The sequence below is a fragment of the Lytechinus pictus genome, chromosome 19 (genome assembly GCF_037042905.1).
Source record: "Lytechinus pictus isolate F3 Inbred chromosome 19, Lp3.0, whole genome shotgun sequence".
Taxonomy (NCBI): domain Eukaryota; kingdom Metazoa; phylum Echinodermata; class Echinoidea; order Temnopleuroida; family Toxopneustidae; genus Lytechinus; species Lytechinus pictus.
Genome location: NC_087263.1, coordinates 10,781,875 through 10,795,709, shown reverse-complemented (window position 1 = coordinate 10,795,709; position 13,835 = coordinate 10,781,875). Strand labels below are relative to the sequence as shown.

Here is a 13,835-nt window from a genome sequence, read left to right as displayed (position 1 = left end):
AGAATCCAATAAGTGCTATATAAAATGTAGCTACTATTTTGTATTATTAGAGTCACATTTTACGAATATTTTCTCGTGTATTACCAAGGAGCTTCAAGAAGCTCCTTGGTTTTATCTTAATTTTGATCATAATTGAAATGGCTTTCTCTTGAAAAGGTCCTCACGCCATCTACGGCAGCCGTAGTATCACGAAGATCACTGTTTGGTTTGCGTTATACAGTGCGTATCAAAAAAAAGTTTACACTTTGAAAAAGCCCTGGGAATTAAAAAATATACAACATGTGGGTAATTTTTTTACATATAATCTTGGGTTTGGGTCTCATCTATCCAATGAAAGTAAAAGTTTTGACAGAATGTTACACTTGAGTGAACACTGTCCATTTTTGTAAAGCTCGCAGAAATCTTTTTGCGCAGAAATGTTTGTTTTCACGCTGTGTCAAGGGGAAAGGGCGAAATCAAACGTACCCTGCAAAACATTTCTCATACATTTCCCTTGCACTTTTAGTCAATTGAAATAAAAGGATACATTCAAACATTTTGTAACAATTTTGCCACCCAAATTGAAATTTTAACACTTAGTAAGTACAAACTTTACCCTTTTGTGCCAGCTGGATCTGAGGACATTACTAAATCTGAACAAAGGTTGATATCAGACATCTCCAGCATTTTTTCACTAAGTTTTTATCATTTATTATGGGTTTGCATTTCATTTTTCATTTAATACTTGTTTCTCCACACATTTTCCAAGCTTGACAATGATTAACAAAATGAAAATCAAGCCTAAGCCATTTCATGTAAATCACAGCTCAGTGTAAAGCAAATATCGTCACGATGGCCTCGGTGTGTGGGGGAGTGGGGTGGGGCGCAATGCACTCTTTGAAGTGTTTTCGGTAAGGAAACAAGTTTAAAAAGGTAAAAAATATCTTCAAATCAATTTTACTAGCTAAATTCCACGTGTTCTTCATGATTAAGGTCTACTTTTATTCGCATAACTATTTCAAAGTTCTGCGCAAATCATTTTTCACTAACTTTTCAAAAGTAAGTGGTGCTCACTCAAGCGGAAATATTTTTCGACTGTTATATCGTCATTTGCTTAAATGGATCTGTACCAATTTTAAAAATGTGGAAAAAACTTCAGGATATTACAAATGTATAATTTTACAGGATTTTTTCTAATTTTAACCTTTTGTTGATACGCACTGTATTTTACAGTTATGGGAATTCATATCGAATTCATATACATAGTGCACAGGTATATTTTTTTTCTAAAATTGCATGTGAATACCTATTTTTCACGAAGCATGAACTATTACTTTACCTGGTTTACCCCTTCATGTTCCTTTACTTATCAGTATATCAATCTTGTATATAAATTAACGATAGAAAATAGCTTGAAGCAATCCTAAAGTGTTTATTTATACGCCAAAAAGTTTGTTTAGAACAAAGTTAATTGAAATAATTCGGGCCCTCCACAAATTATAATAATTTCATTAACACGGAATCAAGATGTTGGACCGTGCTATATTATAAAACAGATATTCATTTATCTTAATTTTGCTGTAATTGCAATGATTTGGCAGTATCAGTTATATACTTTTTCTTTTGTAATTCTTTTGCTGTTGAATTTACAATCGACCACAGGTAATGACACCCCACTATTATAATTGAAGGGGGAGATAAGGGGTAGATTTGTTTAACTCTTCAGGTTTTTTTTATATTTTTTTATATTGTCAGAACCGTTTTGGACTCTTGATTCAGGATATGGGGATGAACTTCGACCTTTGTCATAGTTGTGAGGACATTTGAAATATAACAATGCAAGGGTTAGATGGGTTGAGCAAGTATCCTATGTCTTTTTGCACAAGTTAGGCATCACTATGTGCACGTTGCGTATTGCTTAAAACAACATCATTAAACGCGTCGGATATAACCAGGTCAACAGAAAGTTTCCATTTCATTTCCATTGTCAAGGTTTTTCTACTGATTGAAATCGATGGAAAGGGAACCATGGGTTCGAAACTGATACTCGAGGGGGGCTAAATATAGGCACAGGAAGCGTTGCATTGGTGATTCATCGTCACACACGGAGAAGGGGGGTAAAGAAAGCCTCGACTACGCAAGATTATATAGCTCCTGCTCCCTCCCTTGGTCCAGACACGGATGCAAGCAATAATGGTTCGCAGATGCTGCAGCAACATCCATCCTTGTAAATAGTCTGGAAGCACAGACTCATATTAAGCGCTTTGGGCCTAATGGGAAAAGCGCAGTACAAATGATAAGTAACAATAATAATAATAATATTTGAAACTTAAACCAATTATGCCATGTCTAGAGTGAAGACTAGACGCCAAACTCTCTGTGTCAAATAAGAGCCAATCACAGTACATAGTGAATCTAGTCTCACTGCTTCAGACTCTACATTATACATTAAACACTTTGATATGGGAATTGCAAAAACGGAGGATCTGTGCCTGCAGACTACCTTGACAAAGCGAGAGGGATAGGGACAGAGAGAGAGAAGGGGGGTGTGGGTGCAGAGACAGATACGGAGAGAGTAGGAGAGCGAAGGGTCGAGGGAGATTTTGTATGTAAATGTAGAGAGAGAGAGATAGAAAGAGAGATGGAAGAGGAGAAAGAAAGGCGTGTTAACCCACCCAAAGCGCACCCGCAACACACATCCACCCACCCAACATGGACACACTCCCCAGATACACACCCCCTCACTAAGTCGAGGGATGAGGTGGGGGAAAAAAATCAGGATACCCCCTCCCCCTCCGCCCATTGATCAATTCGCTGTATACGTGAGTGCAACCGTCTAATGGGTGAAAAATTTCGCCCAAATTTGACATCTCCCAAAACTGTACATGTAGCGTATTTAGTCTTTTATACAAAGTATTCCTTGGCAATGTATAAATACAACTCTTTCCACATAACTAGAAAACACAGTTTTTACAACGTCATCAGCCTAACCAGTATGGTGGCTCAGTGGTAGAGCGTCTGCCTCGTGAACGAGAGTGGTTCGATCCTCGACCGAGTCACACAAGAGACTTATAAAAATGGGACCTTCTTGTCCGGGAAATAGTAATAACAACATATTATGCTATGCAGGACCCGCTGGTTTAGTAGTTGCCGAACTGAAATTTAATTAAAATGTAACTATTATTACTATTATTATCATCGTTATTATTATTATCATCATTATTGTTAATATCATTATTAATGTTATTTTTTTTACTATTATTACTACTATTATTATTGCTATCGTTATTAGAATCAAACAACGCTCTCGGCTTCCGTCTTCAGGTATTTTTTAATTAATCAAGAGTTGTTGTTATTATTGGTAGCTTTGATAAACAGTTGGAATTCTAAATTTTGAACATTTATTTGCACTTCGATTAGATGGGGGTAGCCTGACGCCTACATATCATGATCACTTCGAAAACTGTTGTTCTAATTATGAGGAAAGACGTAGGCCTTGGCATTATAGAACTTTTTTTCTGGTTGGAGAAATTCCTCTACTGGTACAGGCTTGAGATAATATAGAACGATTATCATTAAAATATACATAGGGGCGGATCCAGGCTTTCTCCAAAGGGGGGGGGGAAATAAAAAGGTCCCCACTTTCAAGGGGGGGCACACTTCGGTCAAAACGGCATATTTACATTAGAAATTTTGATAATGGCTCTCAAAAGGGATGGGGCGCGAGCCGGATGTGCCTCCCGCCCTCCTCCCCTGCACCCGCCACTGAATATAGTTATCAAATTATATGCACAGGTCGACTGCGAGTAAAAATCTCGAATCTATAGGGCTGGCCTACTTATTAAAGGACAAGTCCACCCCAACAAGAAGTTGATTTGAATAAAAAGAGAAAAATCCAACAAGCATAACACTGAAAATTTCATCAAAATCGGATGTAAAATAAGAGAGTTATGACATTTTAAAGTTTTGCTTAATTTCACAAAACATTTATATTGTGAAATTTTTTTCGTATAAGATATCCAGTGTATTTCGCTATTTTTTCTCCATCTGCCTGCTGAATAGAACACAGTGTCACACAGTGTGGTCAACGTTCTTACACAGCGGACTACTAGTACATTGAAACATTATTCACACTGTTAAAATTCTCAAATTCAACAGTGTGAATAAATTTTATGTGGACTGTGGACACCTGGATAGTTGGACTGTTCACAGCTTGTTCACGGCCATGGTCAACTATGTGAATATGTAATTTGACTGTTGAAATGCTCGAATTTAATAGTGCGAAGGTGACTTTACGTTGTGTCACACGTGTTCTTCCCAGAATTCCCCTTATATTTCCTCTTCTTTGTGCCCGAGTTAGCGTCACTCTCAACACGGTCAAATGCCCTCTGATCTGACTTTGTTATTTTTTCTTCTTCGAATCTGTTGTTCTTGGTGTATTGTCCCAATGAAGCCAATATAAACTCATTTGTGCAATTTTCTTTAGGGATCGTCGATAAAGAGAGAGAGATTGCGAGCCATTCCACATCCGTCTCCAACGCTTCACTGCATCCGTGTTCGGTGTTAATTATACCTCCGCCTATAATAGAGAGTTTTCGCATTTACTACGGAGCCGCTCTCTACAACGCACCGATTCTTTTGAAAATGCAATCAAAATCACGATGGAGAGCTGAGAGGCTTTTATCGAAAGTTGGTTGACCGGGACAGCAGATCATCCGAAGATATGCACCGGACGAACAATTGCAAATATGTTGTCCAGAGTCAAGAGATTCCGCTGCTGTCCCGGTCCACCAACTATCGACAAAAGCCTCTCAGCTCTCCAATGTGATTTGACTTGAAATTTCAAAGAAATTAGTGCGTTGTACGTGCACAGAGAGCGACTTCGTAGTAAATGCGAAAACTCTCTATGTAGTTCAAAGGGGGGGGGGGAGTCGTGGTGTAGCGGTTCTGACTCGCGCCTTGCAATCAGAGGGTCGTGTATTCGAATCCCACCGCGGCGATGACGGCCTAACGACCTTCGGCAATGCGTCAATCAACACTTTGCCACTCTCCACCCAGCTGTTAAATGGGTACCCGGTAGAATGCGAAAGTCTATATGCAGTATACCTAGCAATTGAGTCTTTGAATTCTAGTTGGAATGCTACCCAGGGAGTGGAGAAAGTACACACATTGTGTGCTGGCATGCAAGGATCCGATGACCGTGGTAATAATAATTGCAATGTAAAGCGCCGAAACAAAGTGTAATAAGCGCAATATAAATGTACTATTATTTTTATAATTAAGTTCACCTTGACAATAACGTTGGACAGGGGACTAGAAACTATATTTTTTCTTAAAACTACTTTCAACTTTCTGATATTTTTAAAATGTCTATTACGTGACGTGCGGAGGAGCTACTCGCTTTATTCGTTGGTGGATTTTGAAAAACTTCCACCCATAAGTTAGTAATTATTTTTATGCTTTTATAAAAATAAAATTGAAGTCAGGATGTACTCCCCCCTTAGGTGTGCGTGATTTTTCCTATCTGATATCATCAACTGCGAGCAGTGTTTTTTGCAAATACCCATTAGTGAGTAGCGCGTCTTTTCATGAATCATAATAATCTTCTACTGCACCCCCCCCCTCTCTCTCTCTCTCTCTCTATCTCTCTCTCTCTCTCTCACTTGCGCTTTTCTCCTCCCTTTCCTCTTATTTTTTCTCCTATACTTTTTTCCATAAAATTGAATGTGTTTTTAGCATATAGTCTTGTTCGTGCCACATCTAAAAGATCAACTGAAAAAAAAGATATAATGTATATGTGCATGTCAATCTCAAACATGATATTAATCATGAAAAACATTTAGGGGTGATGTTTTATATTTCCCCTTTTCATTATTGCAGTACAGTAAATAAATTCCGGGAAAAAATGAACGCAATAAAATCAGTTAAATGTACATTACTTTTATTTCGAAGATATCTGGTTGTTTCTTATAGAAAGCTTGACATGGAATACATACACATTCAGTTACAAATTTGAATCATATTTACATCACTCGTAGAAATTAAACACAAATTGCACTGCGAAACACTTTGAAAGACAAATAGTAAAATACTTTTTGCATATTTCTTTTCAATTCTAACAAATAATATAAAAGTATACATCTCTCTGCAAGGCACAGCTGTATTCTGCATGGTTATTCAAATGGCTTTAAAATATCAAGAAAAGAACACAAATAATCGAGCGTTGAAAATTTTGTTATATACATCAGCAGAATACAATTTTCCTTTATTCTTAACGGATATAAGACTAATTAAAAAGTACCAACGGTTTCTGGTGGGATCCCAGAATTTAGTCATTGTCTAGCAATTCGTCTAGCCTTATTTATACATAAGGCCTCATGAAAAAGTACATTATGCTCAATGCAGCGTTGTGGCAGACTTACTTGCTTGCTTGAGGCTTCTTCTGCCGGGATTTTGTGGCAGAAAGGAGACTAATTAGCGCTAAGGATAAAGTAAAAGTAATCCATGAGACAAATAACAGTACATTGAGGGCCAGATACAAGCGCGTAAGAAACAACACGCACAGCGCAAGGAAAAAAGGTGTGGAAATTCGTGTGCGCATTGCCTTTTGGGGGTACTTTCAGCATTTATATTATTTTAAATAATTTACTGAAGTTTTAGTTAGGATTACCATCGTCAATCACCACAACATCGTAATATGTATACGGGGGTAAGGGATTTCAGTAAATTTCATAAGTATTTCTTATTCATTATACCGAGTTGTATTCTCTTTTAGGTTTTAGAATACATTTGTTTTCATCATGAACCTGGTTTTACTCCTTCAGTTGCAGAGACTATGATGTCCAGTATCTAATACACACCATTTACATGTTTCTAAAGGGCTTGGACCATTACAGCGTGTTGTCGCGTCCGGTAATTGCGTAACCCGACCTTTCGAGAAAAGGACCGCTAAATTCCCGAAAGGTCGGGTCTAGTTTACCCAAAGCTTGGTGAAAATTTCAGTTAAAAATGCGAATGTTCGGGTCCAAATTACCCAAAGTTTTGTGAAAATTGTTAGCCCAAATATACAAAGGGTCGGGTAAGTGGTACACATTGTTCATATTGTCCAAGCGGCTTCAAAGTCTTATACCAAGACCTCCAAATTTACTAGAGAAAACGTAGTTGTTGTATCGGTATTCATATGGTCGGACTCCGGTTGGATTGTCTGCATATCTGACTGGTTGGTTCGGTCTGTTGGGACCGCCCTGATTGGGCCGGCTAGGCCATTGGGGCCTAATAGGTGAATTAGGGAATCCAGGTCGCTGGTTGGGTCGGCTTGGCCATTGTGGTTGATTGGGTCGACTGGGCCATTGTGGTTGATTGGGTCGGTTGGGAAATCCTGGAGCGTTAGGTCTTCCTGGTTGGTTGGGCCTGGACGGAAATCCCGGGTAAGGCTGGTGAGGGGGTTGGTGTGGTGGCTGATGGGGGCCATGAGGTTCATGTGGGCCATGAGGACCATGGGGTCCATGGGGACCATGTGGAGCGTGGGGACCATGGGGAAGATGAGGCTGGTGGGGACTTCCACCAGGGAATTGTGGTCTACCTGGAATCTGTGGTCTTCCTGGGATTTGTGGTCTTCCGGGGATTTGTGGCCTTCCGGGGAACTGTGGCCTTCCAGGGATCTGTGGTCTACCGGGTTGTCCAGGGCGATTGGGGAAACCTGGTGTTTGAGGTTGCATTGGAGTAGTTCCCCATGGCACAGGGGTAGTAGTCCCGGGAACCGCAGTGGTCGTCGGCTCTACGACAGGTGCAACCTCTGGAGCTTCGCAGATATAGGAGAGTGTTTCTTCGCAGGGTGCTAATGTCATGAACTCAATGACTTGCTTTGGGAGCTCTAGTGGCGTGAGTTCTTGCTGCATTGCACTCTGGGGAAAATTTACTGCAGGGTAGACGGTACAGGAGAGGGTCTCCAAAGGTTCTGGAGGTGGTTTCCCTATTGGCTGGCTGTTAAAGTTGTTGAATCTGGCGAATGGTTCTGCTGCATTAGTTCCTTTCCATATCTCCTGATTCCAATCGAAATACAAGGATGTCCAAAGAGCACGCTCCGGTGGAATGACTTCAAGCTGTTGCCCAACTGGTGGTTGGTAGCCAGGCAATGTGTGCGTGTACATGTTCCTTATAAACCTAAAAGTGTCATAGTCTGTAATGTCCAGGAGTCTTCCTCCTGTAACGCCAGGGGCCTCTTGACATTTTACCATAGCGTCTTCTTTTATCTCAGGCAAAGGAAAGTATCTGAAACAAACAAGACAAATCGAACACATTAGTACGATTGCAGAAACCATGTAATGAGCAGTTTTCACCAACAATTATGTTATTTGACACTAATTGCAGAAGTTAATATATGGCGCGGTCACATTTCCTTACGGTGGCCGTACGGCGAGTCGTTTTAACATGTTTTTTCATCTACATGTAGGTGTTTTTATTAAGAATGATCAAAACGACTGTTTTCGACTCGCCGTGCGTGCACCATAAGGGAAATGTTACTGCAGCATAAACGGATCAAAAGGAGTATACTATACAGGGGATTTACGGAGATCGTGAGGAAACCGTATGATTGCAGGGACCGTACAGAGATCAGGATGAAATAACTGAACATTCGGGATCGGATTATCGGTTGTCTAACGATAGTGGGAACGTATAGATATGCAGTGAGCCAATGGGGTTGGATTGTACATGCGTGTTAGGATTACCTAGGTATTGACATGTTTTCATATCTACAGATGATCATTCACCTAACTTTAATTTAGACTAACCTGCTAACCAAAATAGCTGGCGAGTAAGCGATTGTCTAGTGAAACTATTTCATGAACAGTTGAATACCCCTATGGTATTTTCCTATGTACATGCGTTATCCATCAACAAAGTGAAATTTGATTATACGACCGATAGACGCAATGCACTTGTTATATTCCTCTCTTTGTGAATTCATATATATATATATATATATATATTTATATATATTATCGCATTCATATAACGAACACATTTTCTCAATACAGCGAAATCTTGATCTCAATATAGCAAATCCTTTATATCAATACCCCGGGGTCTGAAATTGCAGGGAACGGGCCAATGAATGCTTGTGATTCGTTCCCTAGCATTTGCCTAGGAAAAGTTCAATTGGATGCGCCCCGAACATGCAGTTATAGTACGGGGATTTTGATATTGTTTGACACAGTCTACACACGTGGAAAGAAACTCAAGACAAACCTATTCAAAGGAGAAGAGTCAGTTTAATACGGTCAGTGTGCTAAAATCACAAACTTGACCGCAAATCCCAGAGCAATTTCTAAATTTGGAAGACGAAGGAAGCGCTGTCAACCATCGTAAATACTTATTCTCGGCACAGACGGACCAATATAGGTTGAGATTTCTCTCGTGTCTGCCAAGTTTTTTATTAGACGTTTATGAAGACCAGAAGTGATTCAATCTAAAACGGTTTCACGGGGGAAACAGGAGATGTGTGACGTTGATGACCTTGGTCACCTGTTTTCGAGTTTATGGCCAAAAAAGGGGTAAAATTAGTCAAGGAATATTGAGGTCAATGCAAAACCCTGAAATACCTGTTAAAGACCTCAACAAGCGTGATGTTGTCATTGGGCCGTATGTATGGCCTGTTGATTCACGCATTAGCCGACTTTCTCCGAATGCCGTTTTTTGTTTAGAATTCATAAAACTTGCAATACTAATTCATTAACACGTATATCCGAGTTTGATATGATCTATCAAAATGGCACGACTTAGAGACAAAATCACGATATTAAGCAAATTTGCATTTTCAGTGGAAGTGTTATTTTAAAATATGTAAAATAATACTATCACAAAACATGAAAAATAAAGATAATCTTTCATTAAACAAAATCTATTAAGCAGCAAGAGTCAGGATGGAACCCAATGTTTATACCTAAGCATCTATCGGTGCTTATGCAAACTTCCTTTCGAGATAGCATTACCACAAAAAAGAAAACGTCTTTAAGATGGTTTTCTACGAATATAGGGAGCTGGGTGTCAACTTCTTATTTTAATACACTCTTTCACCTTTGTAAGGGGGGACTTATTTTGATGTAACCAGTAGGGGTATTTCCGCTCGTCAATCACAGAGAAATTAAGAATTCGTCGTTGGTAATATCTGCACTTCCTCTGAGGGTAGCTTTAGAGGATGGCTCTGCTTGAGTTCATATGATAACATAATAGAAATTATGTGGTGCAGCTTCTTTGTCCATTGATAATATATCATGGCTAATACCTGATTTTTTAATGGTTAAACATGTGAAACCATGTTGGATTTCTAACTGATATTGCTTGCATTATTTATTTGCTTTGTTTTTACTATTGGGTTCCAAATAATACAATATAATATGAATGTTTTTACATATGCCATACACAAAATAATCAATAAATATGTATGATAATACTGAATCATAATGGGAATGCAATTCAAAATAACAATGTGTGCATAAACTTTACTTTTTTATATATATATAACAAAAGATAATTAATGAACGCCGTAGACGGCCATTGTGAGCAGTTCAGCTTGAAATTGATGGCGGCCTCATCAATCAATCACACTGATATGCCAGTGAAATCCACCGAATAATTATTCATTAATTTATTGACTCGACTAAAGCATTGGATCATAAATTCGTGTACTTTTTTAGTGTACAATTTAGTAATATTGTTAATAGGGATAATGCTTTTACGTAATGATGTTGTAGAAAAAGGTTGCAGTTTCGTGTTGTCCACTTATGGGTTAACGACACCTCCAAAACAATTTTTGTATTATGAAAATTATCAATGTGACTTTACTTTTTGTATGAAATAGATACAACCTACAGATGACAAATATATATGTTATGTATGTACTTATATTTATATATAGAGAAGAGAAACATAGAGAACTAAATTATATAAATGAATATGTGATTAAGTAAAATTAAAATAAAATCAGTATTATTACAAAACGAATGAAATATTAATTGCTTTTCACATAATTAATGAATAAATCAATAAATTCTAATGAAGTAACAATAATACAAGGATAAATGAAAAAGAAAAGATGTAAATAAAATGAATGGGAGAATAAATTGAATGATTCGTTCATTTCTTGTTCAGTGGAATTGCAGCTGACCGAGGGAGGACGAGTGGGATATCGTCCACGCCCCCCCCCCCGGAATTTGAATTTTGTACGACAGCCTATGGGAAAGTGTCTCCACCCCCCCCCCCTCCCAACCCAACACAAAAACGCGCACCCGCACTCGCACACTAACCAGCCGTCGGGGAAAAATTCAAGAAACCGCTCCGAATGAACTTGGAATGCATGTATTTTGTGTTATCTCGACTATTGTTACATTGCTATAACTGCTTTCGAAAAAAATATCATGGCATATAAAGTATATTAATTATGTTTAGAAGTGAATTATTCATCTATTACCCATAATCCAAAATGTCGAACCAATGCTGAAAAATAGTTTTTAACATAACAAAATAATTAAACGGTTTCTTTGATTCGCCAACATTTTCTGAATTCATTGGTTGACCTACTCGGTACATATTTCAGCATTTGCTATGGGACACTCAACTGACACTGAAGGGGCCGATCCAATCCCCCCCCCCCCCTACATAGACGAAATTACCTGCACACTCCCCTCACCAATTATAATGCATGAGATGGATGAATATGAACTTTTTTTTATCTGTTGTAAAGAATTGTAAAATATTACCATTTTTTAATCGTATTTAGTTTTCACTAGTTTGTATGTCATTTCGGAATAGGGAAACCATTTTCTTTATTTTTTTTTAATACAAGTCTGATGAACGCGTACCAGATATTTCTTATTAATTAGCGCTATTTCGCAATACCTACGAAGACGCTTTCTACTGCGCACAAATTCCTTTAAAAATGCGAGTCAAATAACAATGGTTTGAGAGAAGCTTTTCGAAAATTGGTGGACCGGGACAGCAGAGGGTCCGAGGATTCGGATCGGACGAAAATGGCAAATGATTATGTCGTTCATCCAGAGTCCAGGACGAAACTGCTGTTTTGATTTACCGATTTTCGCAACGATGATTGCAAAAATTTCATATTACCCAACATCAGGAAAAAAAAGTGGAAGATACTAAAATGTGACAAAATTCTTCGTTTCTCAAGAAGCAAGGCCCTAGAGCTTCAATGACCTTGTGAGAGAATCACGCATGTATACATTTTTACTTTATATTACAGAAAAGTGAATGGTTTTGTCACATAAATATTTGACTTATTGAGTTAAGGTCATAATGGTAAGAGAATGGTCTTCTATGAAATGGAAGACCCCATGAAAATGGAGAAGCTTATCATATTCCAATTCCTTTTTTTTTCTACCCGCGTATTCACCGGAACCGATAAGGGCTACCAATGTTATATAAATATCTTGCTGCAGGGTTTATTTTTTAATCAAAGATCGTGATGTAGGCCTGTACACACAGTATCACTGACGGAAAGTAGTATTTATAAAGTGAAATTCAGAATTAACTCACTTGTAACATTTCTTGAGAGCGTACGTCCATCCCTCCGGACACTGTCTTAGGGCCGTTGCTGTTGCTAGCCAGCCTAGAAGGATCGCCAATAGCACCTTCATCCTCAAATCTCCGCTTGATTCCGTCTGTCTTGAAAAATAAAAACCTAAATTACTGCAAGAGTTTAGCTCTTCTATTACATAGAATGTATTAAAAGCCGGGCAGGAGCCGCTACAGTATCCTGGCTACTGGTTGTCCTACTACGACCCGATCCGAACCTCACAGTGTCCTATCCCCGAAACACTCCCAAAACATCTGAGACTTTCCCGCTTTGGACAGAAGTGCGCTGATGGGTGTCGTCTGCGCTCTCGAATTAATGTTCGGGATCTCTCTTATTTACGCGCGCAAAATGTATGGGTGTGAGCTCGCCTCCTTGCACTTGTTAGGTGCGTCTGTCGAGCTATTTCCTGGCTTAGTTCAGATTGGAACTTAATCCAGGTTTGCGCTCACTCCCTTCTTTAAAGGGAGAGGAACTACAATATTCCGCTGGAACTGACAATGACGCACACAGCCCCAGGAAGTTCGCAACCCTCTGGTGAATAGGCTTGAGCAGCCTGCCCTTAAATTAGACCTTAATCACTGCGTCTTCTCGTTCGGCCCACTTAAAGGCATGACCAGCGAGAATTTGTGAAAAAAGGGTTCATCAAGATTTTCGTCGTCTGACACATGTGTATCAATTACGTGGTGAGAAAGCAATGCATATCGTTTAAACGCAATCAAGGAAATTAGTGTAACCTCATTAATTAGATGTAATGACATTTAACATAATTAAGGGATAATGATATAATCAATTGTTCAAATACGAAGCATTCATACCGGGAAATACTTCTTGCCAAAGGAATGCAGTAGAGATAATACTCTTGAATAGCAGAAAATGTCATGTTATAACAATTTACAGAAAGATTCTGTAGCTGCGACCAGCCAAACCAAAACCCACAGTAGGTCGCCAGGAAATGGTCTCTGCAATAGCCAAAATAGTAGGCCATAATTTGGTTTACAAAAGTTGTTTAAAGAAAGGTTGGCTTAAAGGTTATTTTATCATCTTTACACCTTCAAAATTTGAAGTTTAAAGTTGAATAAAAGACAAGATACAACAGTTTCTTTCAGACCATTTTTTGGGAGCTACGTGGACGTTTCACCGAAGTTACACAGTGTGCACACCTTAAGCTTTCCCCGACCCTCAAACCTTGATTGCTCATTGTTTTTTTTAAGCTCTCGGTATTTAATTAATACAAATAATCCTTTGTTCTAAGACAGCCGGTAGC

The 13,835-nt window shown here is 38.7% G+C and overlaps 1 protein-coding gene across 1 annotated transcript; it reads right to left on the bottom strand.

Moving 5' to 3' along the window:
- Positions 1–6,237: 6,237 nt before the first annotated feature.
- On the bottom strand, positions 6,238–13,107 carry LOC129283170 (uncharacterized). The gene is made up of 2 exons (XM_054919006.2): positions 12,532–13,107; positions 6,238–8,250 (listed from the first exon to the last, which is right to left on the bottom strand). The coding sequence occupies exons 1-2, from the start codon at positions 12,630–12,632 to the stop codon at positions 7,095–7,097; spliced, it is 1,257 nt and encodes a 418-aa protein (XP_054774981.1). The 5' UTR covers positions 12,633–13,107; the 3' UTR covers positions 6,238–7,094.
- Between the last annotated feature and the right edge of the window lie 728 nt (positions 13,108–13,835).

Excerpts from the sequence above, each read along its gene's own strand:
- LOC129283170 (XM_054919006.2), bottom strand. The coding sequence starts at position 12,632 with ATGAAGGTGCTATTGGCGATCCTTCTAGGCTGGCTAGCAACAGCAACG. Across the intron at positions 8,251-12,531 it reads GCTCTCAAGAAATGTTACAA|ATACTTTCCTTTGCCTGAGA; the intron begins GTGAGTTAATTC and ends TGTTTGTTTCAG.